The sequence below is a fragment of the Neopsephotus bourkii genome, unplaced genomic scaffold (assembly GCF_033783945.1).
Source record: "Neopsephotus bourkii isolate Nb327-2 ecotype Australia unplaced genomic scaffold, CSIRO-AGI_Nbou_v1 NB_196, whole genome shotgun sequence".
Taxonomy (NCBI): Eukaryota; Metazoa; Chordata; class Aves; order Psittaciformes; family Psittacidae; genus Neopsephotus; species Neopsephotus bourkii.
The window spans coordinates 9,653,070-9,672,713 of record NW_026900709.1 but is presented as its reverse complement, the minus strand read 5'-3'; the positions used below and the strand labels follow the sequence as shown (position 1 = coordinate 9,672,713).

General features: G+C 34.2%; 1 protein-coding gene across 1 annotated transcript in view; it reads right to left on the bottom strand.

Annotated features, from left to right (window-relative positions):
• TTN (titin) overlaps nucleotides 1–19,644 on the bottom strand; it is a 256,966-nt gene that overhangs the window by 132,919 nt on the left and 104,403 nt on the right. Inside the window, exons 127-130 of the mRNA XM_061379384.1 lie at nucleotides 1,756–1,836; nucleotides 978–1,061; nucleotides 603–683; nucleotides 272–352 (exon numbers count right to left, since the gene is read on the bottom strand). Of these exons, the coding sequence (XP_061235368.1) occupies nucleotides 272–352; nucleotides 603–683; nucleotides 978–1,061; nucleotides 1,756–1,836 (327 nt within the window). The remainder of the gene's footprint in view (nucleotides 1–271; nucleotides 353–602; nucleotides 684–977; nucleotides 1,062–1,755; nucleotides 1,837–19,644) is intronic.

Here is a 19,644-nt window from a genome sequence, read left to right as displayed (position 1 = left end):
TTTTATTTTTATGAAATTCAAGCATATGTCTGCAGCATTAAGACACTAAGAAAAAGTAAATCTCTAGGACAGCAAAAACATGAATAGTTTTGGATATGAATATTAACTTTTTTGTTTGACTACGAGAAATTACTTTTTGATGTCGCACTGAGGTATGTATGCAAAAACTACAATTTAAACAACAAAAATATTTTATAGACCATTTATAGTAGAAGTAAATTACCATTATATTAAAATGGGTTTTCTTTCATTAATTGTATACAGCAGTTACCTTTAGTTGGTGGAGGTTCTGGTTTCTTTGGCACTTTAACTGAAATCTCTTCTGGGATCACTTTCTGTGGTACCTCAGCCACTTGAAAAATATTAATAACTTTTAATAACGAATTTCATAAGCAACATTAAAGCATAATAGCAGAACAATATTAGTAAGAATACCAAACAACAAGTTGCATTTTTTTCACACAACACATTTGTTCACTCAAATAACCTTTGATAATCAAAGAAAATTCTAACAGAGGTCTTGGGTACTATCTTCTATAGCATTAATTCAGTAAAAGAGTGAAATTTTTTGATTCTGTTAATTTTGTCACAATGTCAAGTACCTTTAGCTGGTCGAACTGCTGTTTTTTTAGGCTCTGCCACTGGTATTTTCTCATCTGGGACTTTCTTGGGCACTTCTGGCACTTTAAAATTAACAATTATGTTAATACTAAGAATGTAAAGACATTTAAATAACATTAAAGTGGAAAAAGAAGCAAACAAAAAGGACACCAAGTGACATGAATTAAACATAAGAATCTTTACCAAACAGGCTTTTTGCTCCCAATCTTGATTGAGAGTAATTTGAGGGGAGTAAAGAGGCTGCTCTCAAAAATGAATTTTCAAAATGGCAGCTTATAAGATAGAAAGATGGGCGTATCAAAATATCTTATCACTGAAAGTAATACAAATTATTGCCTTTTATTAGTTGCAAGTACCTTTAGCTGGTGGTGCTTCTGCTTTTTTAGGCACAGCAACTTTGATTTTCTCTTCTACAACTACTTCCTTAGATGCGTCAGGCACTTTAAAGAAAGAGATTATTTTCAATTGGAATTTTACAGCTACGTTCAAAAATTTCAATAGAAATTGCAAAGTAAGGAGGTTTTTAATGGAGCCATTGATTTGTCATATTTACTGGGGTTTTATATGTCTCTGGAAAGTCTGAAGAAACAACTCTGAGACTTTTGGAATTTCTTCTACATTACATAATTTTTTCATTTTATTCAACCACTTCCCAAATCTCCATTTCACTAAGGCTGCCATTGACCATTCTGTATTCCTTGTAAATTCTTCTATGCATGATGACTTCTTGGAATCAATATTTCATCTATGCACAGAGGGTTTTTTCCTGTGTTTGACATCTCTAACACTTACTCCACACTCTGAAATTATTAAACTCTCTCTCTGGGACTAATTTTTCACTGTCAGTTGAGAGTAATTCACATCCTAGAAGTCCTTTCTTCTCTTTTAAGATTTCTGCTGAGTTCTCAAGTATCAGTCTCATCTCTGCCCAGCCACATCAGTATTTCTAACACCCTGGTACACTGATTACAGCTATAGCTATGATTCCAGAACTGTAGGATATATAGAACTTTGGGCACAGAGAAGAAAAGTAAGAGGACACAACAAACAAACAATCAAAAACTAGTTTGCACAATCAAGGCAGAGATTTTTTTCTCTTCCAAATTTTAGTTATCTATCTGGTGTGCAACATACCTTTGGCTGCTGGTGGTTCTGGTTTTCTAGGCACAGCAACAGGTACTTTCTCTTCTGGAATTTTCTCTGGCACCTCTGGCACTTTAAAGGAAAAAGCATCCATTTTTGTTATATTTAAGGCATTTAAAAATACATAAATTATTAGAAGAGTCTTACAAGAAGCATATCAGAAAGAAATGTAAGATCAGATATAAAAAGAGATGTCATGCAAAAAATACTATATACAATTGCATACTACAGGATATTTTATAAACAAGAAATAAAGGGTAATATTTTTCATCTACTGTAAACGCTACTGCCCAAGAGAAAGGGAAATCTCCTCCTCAGAGAGTCAGCATTACTTTCATATAAGCTTTAGGTGGTGTTTACTCTCGGCTTTTTAGGCACAGCACCATTTACTTTTTCTTCTGAGACAGATTTGTTAGGTCTCTTGGACACAAGATATTAGTGTACTTTTAAGAATTAAAGAAAAAAACCAAGACAAACCTTCAATACGAAGAAATAAGACAAAACAAGTAAGTATATGAATAAGGATACTCTGACAACAGCTACATGTTCTGAAAATTCTCCATGGTTCTATCCCTCTGGAAAATCACAGTTTGAAGCAACATTGCTGGGATCTTTTGTCATGCAGTGGTGACATGCCACACAAACTGCTAGTTCATGCAGATTTCTGAAATATCTGAATGAACTGTAACAATTGGTTTCTGTGACTAATGCTATTTCAATTCAAAATTAAATCAATTGACCTCTAAGTTTAACATATGCAAAGTGAAAGAGGAAGTGCATATACTTCTTGCTTGAGGATTGATAGAATTTCTGAAGCTGTTTACAGTACCTACAAACACCCATGTAGTGAAATCGTTTGTTCTGTAGATCTCACTGCATGTTGGCTCAAGTAGTTTTCTTTATTTTTAGTCCCTTTGACTAGTTTCTGTCACAATTTCTGTGCCATCACAGTGGATTGCTCATCGGTAGGAGAAAGACAAACTCAACTTTTTAATGATTCAATAATGACAAAACAGAGGACAGAAGAAAGGAGAAGGAAAACATATGTTCACTCATACATTTGGCAGGTGGAGCTTCTGGCTTTTTAGGCAGAGGGACAGGTTTCTCTTCAGGAATAGTTTTATTGGGAAATTCAGGCACTTGAAAGATATTTACTGACTTTAATTTTCATGTTATGACATAAAAACAAGTTAAGAAATGGGAAAAGGGACATATACAACATAAATGCCACAAATCTGACACAAATGGACCATGAACTACTAAAGCAGAAAGGATGTAAGAACAGAAAAGATGGTTACTTTCAAAAGACCTCAGTTCTATTTGGCTATAACAGTACCTTTAGATGGTGGAGGTTCTGGTCTTTTAGGCACAGGAATAGGTTCTGTTTTTTTAGGCACAGCAATAGGCACTTTTTCTTCCGTAACAGTTTTCTTAATGACTGTGGGCACTTTAGAGATAGTTCATTTTAAGAATTTATATAGAATAGAAAGACAAGTCACAAAAAATCCCAGGTTTGTAAGTAACTGTTGGTACTATAGGTACTAAAGGTACTAAAAGAATGAACACAGAAACTAATTACACTGAACAAGAAATTAAACTATGAACAAGAATAATTTTTCTGGAGTTCATGAATTTGAAAATTTCAGGAAGAGATGATGAAGAAGACATATACCTCTAGGTGCTGAAGCCTCCTCTTTTCTATAAACAGTAGAAATTTCCTCTTCTATGTGCATCTCCTCATAAACTTCATGCACTTGAAAGATATTAGTTGAAATATTTAAATTAACTTGGAATATATTCAGAAAACAACAGCGTGAAAGATAACAAATGCAATCAAATATTCAAGCTAATCCAAAGATACATGGGTCTGTGTTATATTTACCCTCTAAATAAGCTTTCAAAATGAAGGAAGAAAAAAACCCTCAGATTCTACCCTTAGCTGACCCCTTCAGCTTGCCAGGAGAAAGATGAGTGATATGTGGTAGACCAGGCTGGATACGGTTCTGAGCAACCTGATCTAGTTGATGATGTCCCTGCTCAATGCAGGGGGGTTGAATTAGATGACCTTTGAAGGTCCCTTCCAACCTAAGCCATTCCATGATGCTGTGTCCTGAACTGGGCTTGAGTGCAGAGACAGGCCCTGTCTATCTATGCTGCTGCATTTTCTATTCTATTTTTTTCCCCTCAGACTGATCCCAAATACCAGAGTCCATTGCAATTATCTCTTGCACAAAAAGCTAATTTTCCCCTTAAAAAACCCTACAGATGATTTTTTATGTAATTAATTTTATACTGTTGCAGCTAATGAAAGCTGCTAAGTAAACTTTATTGTAGGCAGGATGCTCTCAAAATAATCAGAGATTTATATATGAAAACATATTTTTTATATTTCAAATCCTACTAAAACTTTATTGTACCTTCAAAGTGTGAAGCTTCTTCTTTAGGTAGAGGAGGAGGTATTTTTTCTTTGCGGACAGCTTTCTTTGGTACTATAGGAACTTAAAAAAATTGGTTTATTTTAGAAATTTGTACTAGGAAAGAAGTAGTACAGTCTTGTAAAATAGTAAAAAATTCTACTAGAATGAAAATACATGGTATTAATCTGTGAATACAACTCAAGAACTTCACTTTCTGGAGTTCACTACTTTTCTATTTCCTGATACTTACAGGTCTGATTTTTCTCTTTGCTTTAAAGAGAAAGAGTTAGGTTTTGGTTTTTTTTCTTTTCTTTAAGAGCTTTGGCAATTTAAGGGGTTTTCTTTAAAAAAAAAGAAAATAAACAATTTACCTATAAAAACAAGGCAAAACTGCAGTAAAATTAACTAAATAGTATGTTTCAAACATCTATGGAGTACTTAAAACTCCATAAAAAATAGTATGTTTCAAACATCTATAGATGTTTGAAACATTTGGAATTTTATTAAAAACTATGCTTCTATGAAAAAAAGAGGCTTTGTATTTTGTCCTTATTTAAAGTCTTACCTTAAATTTATTAAAACCCCTGACATGATTGCAGAGTGCTTCTGCAAACAAGCTTCTGCCACAACCTTTTAGGGTTTTTAAAAATATATTGTCAGAGAAAGTATTTTGGGAAATAGAATATGAGACAAGAAGTAAAAAAAAAAAAATATAAAAAGCCCTGTTATGAATTTCCTGTGTACTAATTTTTTTATATATTTTCTTTATATTTCTCTCACTTTTTTTTTTTTTTTTTAAATTCTTGATGCAGAATGTGCCATACTGTTTGAGCAGTTGCTAACACAAGACAAAAACATGAACCTGTGGAAAATGTTCCTTGCTTTTCCTGAATGATAAATTTTTCTGTCTTAATAATTGTTCATTAGATGAACATAAACTATTGGTTTGAATCCCTGATCTCTCTGTATGTATACTCTCTTTCTAAGATAAAAGCAAACAAAGAGACAAAATTTAGTCTTACAAGAGATCAAATGGAAGAAAAGAGTGTATATAGCACCTAGTCATGTCGTTCAAGAAAAACATGTTGGATTTCTCAGTTTATGCCTCACTTTTGAAAGAGGCTAGACAAAATCCATTTGGGGCTCATGTACCTTTAGCTGCAGGAACTTCTTCTGTAGGTACAGCAGATATTTTCTTCTGTACAACAGTTTTCTTTGTCACTGCAGGTACTTCAAAGATAATACATTTTTTAAAGAATGTAAGTAACAAAAAAAGCAATGACAGACACATAACAGCTAAGAAAATATCAGAATGAACATATTAAATAACAGATTGGCACATGGGTCTAATGATGAAAATGAATAGCTAATTTGTAGGGAATGTGTTTCTTTATAGATTGCTTGAATACTTGGTGTACCTTTAGCTGCTGGAGCTTCTGGTTGACTAGGAATAACAACAGGGGCTTCTTCTTCTTCTGTTGGAACTTCTTCATAAACTTCAGGCTCTTTAAAGATATTAGTTTATTTTGCATATTTTAACATTATTTAGAAGACAATACTAGATTGACATAATGCAAAAGTGAAAACATATATACGGACAGAGAGCTGTTTGAACATAAAATTATTTAAATGTCTAATTTTTACCTGATCATTTACCTACTATCACTAGAAGCAACCATTCCCAGTTAGTAAAATAAAAGTTTACAGAAATATTTATTTTCTAGTTACTTAGTTCTGTGTATTAAACAGAAATTGCAATTGAATTTCACATGTCCTCATCTGGCATGAACTATGTATACCCCAGCTCAAAAAATTAATTGTTACTCTGGATGGCTTCTAAACCAGTGTCTATTTAATTTCATTTCTCTGGTCCAGTGTGACTAAAGTGCTTTCCTGGAGCAAAAACCTAGCTTCACCCTTATTTATGTTTCTTTCTCCCATGCTAAACTATAACTAAATTCAGGGGGAATGAGGGTCTCACAGACATGGATGGAAATTACTTTTAAATAAATAAAAAAATAAATTGAAAGTGTTTCATATTTTACAGAGCAATCTAGAGCATGAGTTGATACAGTCCCTGCAATTTACTGCTTGGTAGATGTGTCACTGATGTACCTTCATAAAAAGGAAGCTCCTCTTCTCTAGGAATAATGGTGGGTATTTTCTCTTCAAGGACAGCTCTCTTGTGAAACTCAGGAACTTAAAAGATATTACCTTGCTTTTAGTAAACTCAAAATAATTTTCAACTCAAACAGAAATAAACTCACAAATCTAAGGTCTTTTGAATGTCCACATACAGTGCCTTTTTGAGAATGAAATATTACGCAGTTCTAGAACTGCCTTGCTAGTACAATTATGTGACCAAATGTATAGTTTCTGCTCTCAAAAAGCATAACCCCTCTGCTTTTCTTACTGTATCATCATCTTTTTCCTTCTCATATGTGTAACAGCTTTAACAGTTTTAACTTGCTAGCTCTTACCCTATTACTTTTCCACCAATATCATGTATTGGCATCAAAACCCCAATTTAAACTAAATTCACATCTACAGTACAAACATAAAAGTGCTGAAGGTCTTCACACTGGTAGTGTAAGTAGCGATACCTCCTCAGCATGTTTTCATTCATAAATCAATGTATTTACTGTTTAGCACATGCATAGTCATACCTGAAAGGCTTGTCTCATAGTTTTCAATTTATTGCTGAGAGCCAAATCTGCACTTAAAGACTAGACACTTTTGCAATGATATAAAGAGCATGAGGATCATTTAAGGAGATGTTTGGAAAAGTGATATGAATATTTCCTTTCCATAAAATTTCATATCCAAGTTTCTTTTACCTTTAATTGGTGGAACTTCTGTTTCAAGTTTATGTGTAGGTTTCTTTTCTTCAGGGGCTGCTCTTTTGAGAATGGCTTGCCCTTTAAGATATAATTTACTTTTAGGGCTTTCAAAGTTCTTTGGAAGAAGTTAGGAAGAAGAAGAGAAAATCTAACAATGAAGACTAATGAAACAACAAAGGATTAAATGATTCCTGAAAGAACATCTATGTTAATTTTGAAGACTAGACATTTAACATGCAAAAAAATGTAACATATTAAATAACATCCTTGAAAGACGGCCATAGATTTGGTTGGTGGAATTTCTTTCCTTTTCAGAAGAAATAAAAATATTATTTCTTTCTGAACTACTTTCACGTGTAGCTCAGTGACAGAACACATTTTTTTAAAGCAACTGACATATTTTCAACAAATGACTTGAAACCAACAGGCAAAAAAAGACTCAGTCACAAACAGCTAAAAAACCCACTGTGGGAACATAAAACATTTGGACATCTTTCTCAACACATAATGAAGACAAAAGTCTGAAACCAGAATTCATGATTCATGAGGACAATGCAGAGGAAGTATACCTTTAGCTGGTGGAGTAATTTCCTTTTTAGGAACAACAGGTAGTACTTTTTCTTTTGGAACAGGTTTCTTCAGCGCTGCTGGCACTTTAAAGACATTGGGATTTTTTTTAAGAACTTTTGCAATATGAATGTTGTGTAAGAATATAAGTTGAATAAAAAGCAAACAGTGCAAAGAGTCAGAAAATTTAGCAAAATACAGTATCTTCAATTGCTACTGGGTGGTGACCATGCAGGCCACCCATCTGGACTATTTGCTTGGATTCACATAGCTAGAGTCTTCCATATTCACCAAATGAAAAACACCATTCTTGCATCAATTTTTAACTAACAAATTCCAAGTCTTTCTGCAAAATCCCCCACCTTTCCCACTGACTTCATTCTGATAATTTTTACAAGAAAAAATTATAAAATTTAGCACAAAATTAATTTCTGACAAAGTGTTCTGAACAGAAAATTACAGAGCTCCAAACTAGTACAGGAACTCTACTACCATCCATGCACAATTAGTATTCATGACATTTTTTGTACAGCCAGGTACAGAGAACAGCTATTAAGATTGTATGTGCTCCAGCAAGTAGTCTCAGTTTTGATTTTTTAAAGAAACAGATTTTTTTCAGTAACTTAATCCCTGTCTTTTACTGCATTGCAAAAGAAAGTTAAGGGTCTAGCAGTCAAATCAGAATAGGTAAATTTAGGATTTAGGGCTTCAGATGCTCAGGCAGAAGTCTGTTTTTAAATTTATCTAGTATCTGATGTACCTTTAGCTGGTGCAGATTCTTTTGTAGGAGCAGGAACAGGCACTTTTTTTCCTGGCAGAGGTCTTTTAGGCACCTCAGGCACTTAAAAAAGAATTCATTTTGAATTTTAAGTTATTTATGAGGAATTGTAATGAATACAAAGACAGCAAACAGAGTAATCACTCAGTTGTAGAGGAACCATTTCATGAATTATTTAGTGACAAGTGAACAGCCACTTACTTCAAAGCTCCTGAGCAATGAAAGCTAAGCAATAGCAGTGTAAATCTTTCTGGTACATTTTAGATGCACTTTCTGTTTGGTAGGAAGGATCTTATAATCAGAAATTTAAATTATGAGAAGGAAGATCCAACATGAGTTTTAATATCTCTGTAACTCACAGAAGCTAAACTGGGCAAAAGAAGCAAATATAGATTCATAAAAATATTTAAGATCTGAATCAGAACTGCATTAGAAAATTGTCATTTAATTGCTTGTGGCTTATCTATACTAGCTCACTCTTGGGCATTCATATGTGGAATCCTCCCATTCTACTCTGAAAGGAAGAATTCCTTAGGAAGGAATAGTAGAAAAACGATCTTTGAATGGATTTATCATTACCAGCAACAGACACACATAGGACTACAAATGGGGAAAAAATATAAATAAACACCCAAAGGAGGCTTAAGCAGCAGCTTAGAACTCAACAAACTGTAAGAATAAAGAAATCATGACTTGATGTACCTATAGCAGGCTGGATTTCATAAGCCTCTTCATACACCTCTTCATATTTCTCATAGATCTCTTCTGTCTCCTTAAACTCATACTTTTCATAGTAATCTTTCTCCGCAGCCTCCTCTTCATATTCCTGTTCCTGAATCTCCTTATATTGCTCAGGTTCCTCAGGTTCCTCATATGCCTCAATTTCTTCACCTTCTTGAATGTCCTCAAACTCTTCAATACTCTCGTATGTCTCGTACTTCTCATACTCTTCATATGCATACTCATATTTCTCCACTGGAGGAGCAGGAGCAGGGACTTTTTCTTTCCGGACAAGTTTCCTGGATACTTCAGGCACTTTAGAAACAATATTATTGTTACTGGCTCATAATTATTAATTTTTATATTTTTTTAAGTTAGTCAAGACTATCCACATCAAACACAAAATGTACATGATCACCACAAGTTACATTAAAGTATCAGAATGTGGTTCAGAAACTATATATTATAAAAGATTTTAGAAATTATAAGAAAAATCATATCTTTGGGATGATTAAAAAGACATATATCTGTACCTTTAGTTGATGCTGGTTCTTTGGGTTTGGGCACCACAGCTGGTACTTTCTCTTCTGCAACAGCTCTTTTACGCACCTCAGGGACTTTAAAGATATGGATTTCATTTAGGAATTTAGAAAAAAAGCCCACTTTAAAGCAGAATAAGCAAATGGAGCACAAGAAAGAGAGCTTTATGATTCTACAATGCAAACATTGATAACAAAGACTTTTAACACAAATTGAAGCAAGATTCTCAAACAGCAAAGACAAAAGTTAGAAGAAAATCAAGAGCTTTTTTAGCATAAATATTAATTATAATCAGGAGTATATATACCTTTTGCAGTTGGAACCTCCACTTTTACAGGGAGGGCAACAGGTGCCTTCTCTTCAGGAGCAACTTTCTTGGGCATCTTGGATACTTTAAAGATAGAACCTAACTTCAGTGTTCTTTTGCACAATTTTAAAATAGACAAACCCAGAAGCTTACAAGCAGCAGAACAGAAGCTTACAAACAAACAAATAATATAGTGACATATAATACAAGACAAACATACTAAAATGTCCCTTACTAAACTCAACTTGTATGAAGAGTGTTATCTATAATGATAACAGTATTTGCAAACTGCAATACCTTTGGCTGGTGGAGCTGGCACCTTTTTAGGAACAAGTTCTTTCTCTTCAGGAACAGGTTTCTTAAGCATCTCGGGCACTTTAAAGACATTATTTTATGTAAGAATATCGTCCGTAAGTAGTATAAGAAAGACAACAGAAAACATATACAAACAGACATAATGAAATAAGGACTGATCTGTAGAATATATTTAAATGTTTTAAAGAAGATGAAAGTGAAAAAAAACGAAAGACCCTCAATGTCTGTAGACAAGACTTGAACAAGCAGATAATTTCAGAGCTGATTTTTTGCTAGGAATTTGGCAGTCATTCTGAGATATCAATACAGAAAGACATCAGGGGCAGAAAACTAACATAAATGACAAACAAAATAAAATAAATAGGCACACTGAATGAGAATAACAACACACTGTTTTCCCACATATTAATTTATGTACCTTTTGCTGGAGGAAGCTCCCGTTTCTCAGGAGTAGGTACAGGTATTTTTTCTTTTGAGACAGGTTTCTTAGGAATCTCTGGCTCTTTAAAGATATTATTTTGCAAACACATTTTAATGTTACTTTCAAGGCATTAAAAGCATAAAAATACATGAAACAAGGTCACAAGCTCCCCAAGATCATTAAAATTTACATACAACTTAGAACAAGATATAAAGATTAATTTTAAGGAATCCAAAAGATCTCATGAGCAGCTTCCAAGAAAAGATCATGTACCTTTTGCTGGTATGGTTTCTTCTGGAATAGTTTCCTCCTCTTCCTCAGGAACAAAAATTGGAACCTTTTCTTCAGGCACAACTTTCTTTGCCACCTCAGGCACTTTAAAGATATTATTTTAAGAACTTTATTTTCACAACATCACAAATAAAAATTAATAACATAGATCACAAGGACACCAACTTTAAAGTAACAATATTAATATAGATAAGGGAAACTATTGGTTATTTTTCAGTTCATGAAAACAGCAAAGTACAACTAGGTTTTTAGGATTATATGAGGTTTGGCTCTTTTGCCCACTTCTTAATTACACAGTGTCATTGACAATGAAAAATATTAGAAAGATATGCTACCAAAAAGAGGGTGTAGAGGATTATTAGCATCTAAATTTTTATCTTAAAAACTCCCAGTGTGTACTTCACAATTCTTTTCTAAAAAACTTGCTGCTGGGGTAGAATTTGCTCAGCATCAAACGGTAGGCTCTGCAATAGTCTACCTCCACTCTGAATTTCAAATCCAGGGCATATTTTCTGGCTATTCATATGGTCTGATTTTATTTTATTTTTATATAAGTTTAGCTAAAAGGCTTGTCATTTTAGCCTATTCTCAAGGTGCATATTCAGAATGATCCCTCTGAATGGATAAATTTGCAGGTAAAGGCCCATAAATTATTATTCCAGGTATTTTGTTTGAGTAAAGTGTAAATTAATTTAAATATTTGTTCTGGATTATGATATCACAATAAATTATTTCATTCACAGCAGTCACTTAAGATGGAAAACCAGGCCTGATTCTCAGCCCACTGAAGTCAGTAACAAAACAGACAACAAAGCCCTGCCTGAGACCTAGCACTGCTCACTACAGGGGAGCAGCCGGGTGCTAGAACCAAAGATCTGACCTATCTGAGTATAAATTAATTTTTATAATGAGACTCAGCAGAAATACCAACATGTAAGGAAGAGGAATAATTTGCATACACAGCACTGTGATATACCTTTAGCTGGTGGAATTTTCTTTGCTTTAGGAACTGCAACAGGTACTTTTTCTTCTGGGGCAGCTCTCTTGGGCACCTCTGGCACTTTAAAGATATTGTTTTGATAAGAGATTTTTCGATTAGTTTTAAAACATGGAAACTACTAAAACCACAGAACAAAGTCACAAAGACCAATAAAAAGAAAACTCAGAAAGATAATTAAAATTTACATCCATCTTAAAACAATTAGTAGAGATGAAGATCTTTTAATGAGCTGAACAAAGCTCTATGATCATTTTCAAGAAGGAATGGTGTACCTTTTGCTGGTATCTCCAGAACAGCTTCCTCTTCCTCCTCTTCAGGAACAAAAATAGGTACCTCTTCAGGAGGAGGTCTTGATATTTCTGGCACTTCAAGATAGTATTTAATTGTAGAAAACTTAGGCACAACATCAGCAATTGAGAGGCAACATACACAGAAGCTAAAGAGTGTGAAGTAAAATGTGCAAGTACATTTGCCACTAACTGCTATGATACTTTGAATTCTAACAACAAACAAACAGAAACAATAAGAAGCATCATCCATATGTTCAGATATAAGAAAAGATACCTTTGGCTGGTGCAGGTTCTGGCTTTTTACGTACAAGGATAGGTACTTTCTTGCCTGGAACTTTCTTGGGCACTTCAGGCACTTTAAAGACATTTTTGTTGAAGAAATTAATTTTCAATGTTACATAAACATGATAACTGAATAACTGATATTAAGACAACTACACAAATATGGTAAACTTCAATTACATATAAAAGATAACATTGATTTTTATCCACAGATTTATGCACAGATGTAAACTTACAAACATACAGACTACAACTACAAATTGGCATTGTAAGGCTAAGGGGGAAGTCTGACTGTTTAGTTACATCATTTATCTTTTGAGGCATCTGGTTTTGAATCAGAAATTTTAAATAATTTAGATATAAAAGATCCAAAACACAGAGATGATACAAGACACACAAATTTTCAAAGTGTACAGTAAGCATAGCACCCATGACTAACAGAAATGGCCACAATACAACACCCTGATCATAGATATATCTGTGAGTGGGTCAAACACACTAGGACAACGAGTGGTATTGTTACTTGCAGTCTTCTAAAGCTGAAGAAGCAAAACTATAATCGTGCAGTTGAACCACAAACTGGTGTACCTTTAGCTGGTGGAGGTTCCTCCACTATTTTAGGCACTGGGACAAGTATCTTCTCTTCTGGCACAGGTTTCTTTGGTACTTCAGGCACTTTAAAAATATTGTTGTAGTTTAAGAATTTCATTTTTGAACCATAAGGTAAAGAACAATTATAGGAATCAATAAAGAGGAGTGATAAAGAACTGTCAAGGACAGAAAATTATTCACTCTATATTATATTGAAAAGGAAAGATGAACAAAGACCGATTTTTTTTTTTTTTTTTTTTTTAACATATTCAGTCAAAAGCTGATATACCTTTGGCTGGTGGAACTTCCTTCTTTTTTGATACAGGAACAGGAACCTTCTTCTCTTCTGGCACAGGTTTCTTAGGCACTTCTGGAACTTAGCAAGATATTATAAATTGAGATTGACATAAGAATCTAAAACACCATGACATATACAGAAGTGACACCAAACAATTAAACACAAATACAAAGAACCACAATTCTTAAGAGCAACAGTCCTTCTAGTATCCTAGTGCTTAACACAAGTGAGAAAATAAATGAAGTCTGGAAGAACTTCCTGATCATAGCTAATTACAAGTTCATATACCTTTAACTGGGGGAGCTTCCTTCTTTGGCACTTGGACTTTCTTTTCAGGTACAGGTTTCTTTGGCACCTCAGGCACTTCAAAAACGTTATTTTGGTTAAAAAAATAAACCAGAAGTTATTCAAAACAAAAATTAAACAAAAAAGTCAGCAGGATAAATATTTAATAAGCAAAGCCCCCTCCAAAAAGAAAAGGAAAAAAGAAAGTATTTAAGTAAGACATCTGAAGAATACTGTGAATTACATATTCAGAGGATGTCTGCTAAGACAAGTAAATGTCTGCTAAGATAAATAAATGATTTATACCTTTTGCTGGAGGAACTTCTTTTTTCTTCAGAATAGGAATTTTTTCCTCTGGAACAGGCTTTTTGGGAACCTCAGGCACTTGAAAGATACCATTAATGTTTTAGGTATTTACTTCTAAATCAACAGGAACATAAAGTGCAAACAAGCATGACAAATACACACCCAAAACATACAGCAATGATTTAACATGGTTTGATCATGAAGACAAAATAAAATCAGAAACAGGCTCTATTAAATGCTATTATGTCCATTCTCCCTGCTCAGTCACTGAGGCCATGAATAAAAATGTTTTTAACTTCAAGGGCTTATTTGCTTATCAAAAGATTGAGTTAAGATGTAGTTTGCCTTATTAGAACAAGCTATTAAAGAAGATGAAGAAGCGCCATGGTGGGGAAACTTGCAAAACCACAATTTTATTTTTCCTCCAATTTTTGGATGTTTATTACAAACATTGTAATAAACAACTACTTAATTGCTGTATTAGGTAATTAGTGGATTTACTGCTTCTACTTATTTTCCCCTAGAGCTATGATACGACCTTTTATGAACCAAGAAAGAGATTTCCTGATCATTTTGGGTAAGCCAATTTTGTATACGTGTAGAAACTGCTGATCACATTTTCTTCCTTAGAAATTTCCAAGTGCTTTCTACATGTAAAAAGCAAGCATATAAAAATTTTCAACGTGGTTTACTTCAAACACAGAACTATGGACAGATTATAAGTACCCATTAGTTTACACCACAGTTTGCTGGGTAATGGCAATGTTTGAGAGTGGTTTACTTGAATGTAAAATACGAAAGTCCTGCTTCTGTTGAAATCAACAGATTTTCCCTTTAACTGCAGTGATGCAAAGTTTCAGCTAAAACGTACCTTCAACTTTTTTGTGCTCCAAAACCCAGAAAATTTCATACAAGCTTTATGATTACAGGAGAGTAATCTCACTTGCTCCGAACTAACCCTAATTTTCTTGTTCAGGATTAACCTGGCTTTTGCAGTGCACAGCCTGGCCTTTATTAAGAAAAATATTCTAATAGATATGACAAACTTCTACTGCAAACAATGATAAATATAACTTTAGCATACCTTAATTAGTAAAAAAAAATCTGAACTTCTTTTTTGGCGAGACAGACTATGGAATGGTTGGAATCAGGACTGGAAAATATACAACTTTCCATACTCTTAGATGATTATGTGATTTGGGGAAATCTGAAATCTTTATATTACAATGTAGAAAGATTTTATCTTGGTGATAAAGTTGTCCTGTCTAAGGAGCGAACAGTATGTTCATCCTGTACTAACAATGTTAAAAATTTACACCAGAACCATATAAAATTCATCTCAATGAAAACACCTAAATCTAGGATTATTTAAATATGGCAATTTAATAAGATTTATGTTTGTTTTCCCTGAAAATATATTATTCCCTTCAAGAAATAAATAACCAGCAACTATAGGTTTTTTGAAGAGGAAATCAATGTGGTTTCTGTTTGTAAATCACATATTTTCAATTACCCTACCTGTTTTCTAGATAAACATTTTTTTTGTGTCTGTGATTGCAGAATTCTTATATCCATTTTTAAGTATGTCAAGCACAGTCTGGTAGCAAAATTGGATCCCAGAAGAGGGTGAAATAAAGTGCAGTTAAATTTTCTTGGTTGTTATACAGACTTCATGTGAAAGAGGAATGAAAACGTATGACGTAGAACATTTAAATTTATAGAGGTAGTAGTAAAGAATAGGCATACAGCCATTACATGTTTTCTATATACTAATCATTAAACATCTTGAAAAAAAGGCACATTGTAAAGCATATGGGAACATATTAAACCAAAGCTTTGATATACTAACAGAATTAAAAGATACTACTTTTTCTTACAAAAATCCCAAAATTAAAGTATACCTCTAACTGGTATCTGAGCCTCCTCTTCATACTGGGGAATTTCTGGCTCTTCCTCCTCATATTCAGGAACTTCTTCATAATAAACAGCTTCTTCTTCATAATGTGTGACTTCTTCGTCTTCATATTGAGGAACCTCTTCATACTGAGGAACTTCCTCCTCATAATGACTAACTTCTTCATAATGGTGGACTTCCTCTTTGTAATGGATTACTTCCTTCCCATATCTGGTTACTTTTTCCTCTTCATATTTTGGAATCTCTTCTTCCTCTTCATACTGAGGAACTTCAACATACACTTTTTCTTTTCGGACAACTGTCTTGCGTACTTCAGGCACTTAAAAAGATATTAAGTTGGAGAATCTTAAAATCTAACACATAAATCTTACTAATAATAAGAATCACAAGGCATTGCCAAATAAGAATTAAAACACAGGAAGAACATTCCACAGAAAACAAATCAGTATTCACTGTACATGGAACATACAAGACACAAAAAAACCACATTTATAGCATACTTCAATTCTCTATCCAGTATACCTTTGGCTGGTAGTCTTGCCAGTTTTTTAGGAGGATAAGTTCTTTCTTCTATGATAGCCCTCTCTGGTACATCAGGCACTTAAAAGATACAGTATATTTACGTTTAAGAATTGTTAAAAGTATTGTTTCAAAGGAAAAATATTCTTGCCAAGAAACAAAGAAACATGTGAAAGACAAGTGTGCTTATTGACACTGGACATATAATTATGGAAGCCATCATGCTGCTTTTCAATTAAATAACAACAAACATTTCAAGATCCCAGTATAAAGAGCTGAAATAATTCCTACTTCATCCATTGCTGACAGCAGTGAAGTTAAACTTGCTGAAGGGCAGAACTCAAAATCCAAATTCATCAATCAAATTACAAAATCATTAAATCCCACTGTTCTCTGTGACAGCCCTTCTCCAGGGCAGTGATACTTTGCACTACCTCAGTAATAGCTCAAGAGTCCTGAATCACTGCTAACAAAAGTTCTGTACAGTAAACTGGAGATGAAGATGAGAGAGCACATAGAGAAAACCTTGGGAGTTTACCCAAGGTTACCCCAAGTTAGGTTAGTGTTTACCTAACAATAGGTAAAAGCTCTGGTCTAACTAAAGGCAAAAGAATTGCTTGCTTTCTCTTCTGTTGATTGCTTTACAAAGTAGCGTGCTTGCTCAGGCATAGCAAGGAACCATGCCCTATAAGAGCAGAAAAGCTTCCAAAAGATTAAGGTGTGAATATGTTCAGTTTTTATTCAGGAGAGAATAGACACTATGTTTAAGCAGCTTATTATCTTTTTCAGAACAGCAGTGCATGGGTCTTTTCTTCTGAGGAGGCATCTCGGGAGAATTTTCCCAGTATAACTGGAAACTGCACAGAAAATTACTCTATTTTGATCTTCTCAAGAGAGAGAATCCATTCTGTCAGTGACAGATTTGAGAATTTCAACAACCTTTCTTCACGATAAGTTACATGAGTATAGATGAGTGGCTACCACAAGTCTTGATGCTTGCAAAGTGGGTGTTGTTTTAGGGGGTAATGTGAAGACTGACCAGCTCTTCAAATATTTTCTGGCAGAACCCTGCTTGATATTTAATTGTAAGTGTCAGGTACACCTGCATTTGAAACCTTAAACTATACCTGACTGGATCTGGTATCTTTGTTTGAACTGATTACAAAAACTGCATTGTGCACGCATGCCTTTGCCAGGAAGATCAGGTTCCTTTGTTTTCTTTTGTCCTAGCTACAGCACTTCTACTTGGTATCCCATGGGAGAACTGTTGCATTTAATGTCTTTCTGCTTTGAACTTTTCCAGACCAGCTGGCATATTAACTCCCTTACAGAAAGCCAGCCAAAGATCCTCTTCCATCATTCTCTTAGTACTCATGATCTTCCTGTTCCACATAATTCTCCAACAAACAGATTATTTAACTTCACACTGATATGATTGTATTAATCTTTCATTATATTAATATGATAATGTTTTTTGTCAACAGCAGCAGGTCTGAAAGTAGTAAGCATGAGGCATCTTCTGGGTCATTTTCCACAACTGAATAAATTCCCTCCAAAGGTGATAGAGCAATGCATTTTCTTTAAAAGCCATGGACTTTGTCCAAAGCCCTTAAGCTGGCAGGTCCAATATATGGTATTGTGCTAAGTGTCACAGACAGTCAAGCAACAGCAGAGGTAAAGGTTTTTTCTTTGACTTTCAGATTTAGGTGAAGAATTGATGTCATGGAACCGGAAAGGACAGGGTTTCTTTTCAGGAGAGGAAAAGGCTGCCCTGTTTACCCTTAGAGATCAGACAGGTGACAATATTTGCAAAGTAGGACCTAGTGAAGTGGTTGGGCTTCCACTACGGCAACAGTAAACCAGGTTGAAAGATTTAAGCTTCTTGTGAGAATGGAATAGTGTCCTGTGGTATTATACGAACAACTTTCAGGATAAACTGGTGATCTGCACAGGACATGAAATTGTGTTTTGTTTTCTTTTGTTTAGTATTGTTTGTGTATGTCTTAGTGGGTTTTGTTGTTGTTGTTGTTCGTTTTGTGTTGGTTTTTTTTAAGTAGATAACAAGATGTAAATTTGGACATAGAATCTTTTTAGTCCATTCATACCTGTGTATGAGATCTCCTTTTCCGTGTGAAGAGAAACAGATACTTCCTCCGACACAGCCCAGTGTTCTTCTTCTGTTAGTACTTCAAAGACAGAATCTAGCATTAATATTTTTCTCTGGATTATTATAATGTACAATAATAAATATCCCATTTAGGGGTTCTTAGAAAACTAGTTATTATTTTCTGACACCTCCCAAAGCCAGAGCAATTGGAAAAAATATGCATCTAGTGTTTCTCAGGCTCTGATAATGTTCCCTTGAGACTATGGTGGGACATACTGGTGGACTTGCCAGTGTCAGGTTAACTGTTGGACTTGGTGATCTTAAGGGTATTTTCCAACTTAAATGGTTCTATGAATCTACCATTAGAACTTCAAGAAAGGTGCCAGACCAGCAGGCTTGAAGCTTTGGTGGTACTGCATGAGGGCAGTGTGTTCATAGGATAATCCATGGGCAGGAGTACCTTCTGGTGGTGGAGACACTTTTCTTTTTGGAACAGCAATGGAAACTCTTTCTTCTCTGGCAAGTTTCTTTGGTTCTTCTGGCACTTTAAAGATAGTAATTGCAAGAATTATAAAGTAAAAAAAAACGACACACTCTCTGAAGTTCATACAAAAGAATTACAGACAAACAATTATGGAGAAATAGTACACTTATAATGGATACAACAGTAACACCAGCTGTACAGATGTAAAGACACATAAATTAACAGAGAAAATCACAGAGGAAGCTTTAATGCATAGTAGGTAGATATGCATTATATATTTTTAAGATACCTTTTTGGGGGAGCGGAGATCTAGGAATAAATTCTGCATATAAATTAGACACTTTGAAACACTTTGCAATTTTAGTAACAACACAAATATAATTTAACATTAAAAAATCTACTAAAGTAATACATACAATATTAGAAGAATAGATATATAGACAAAACCACATCAAAACCAAACAACATATTCACATATCAGGAATTAAGACGGAATGATTAAGATGAAAGGAAGATGCAAATAATTTGCCTCCTGGCCCTTTATAAACATAGTTAAACCACAGGACACCACATATACAGGATACATAACAAAATCACTTCTCAAACA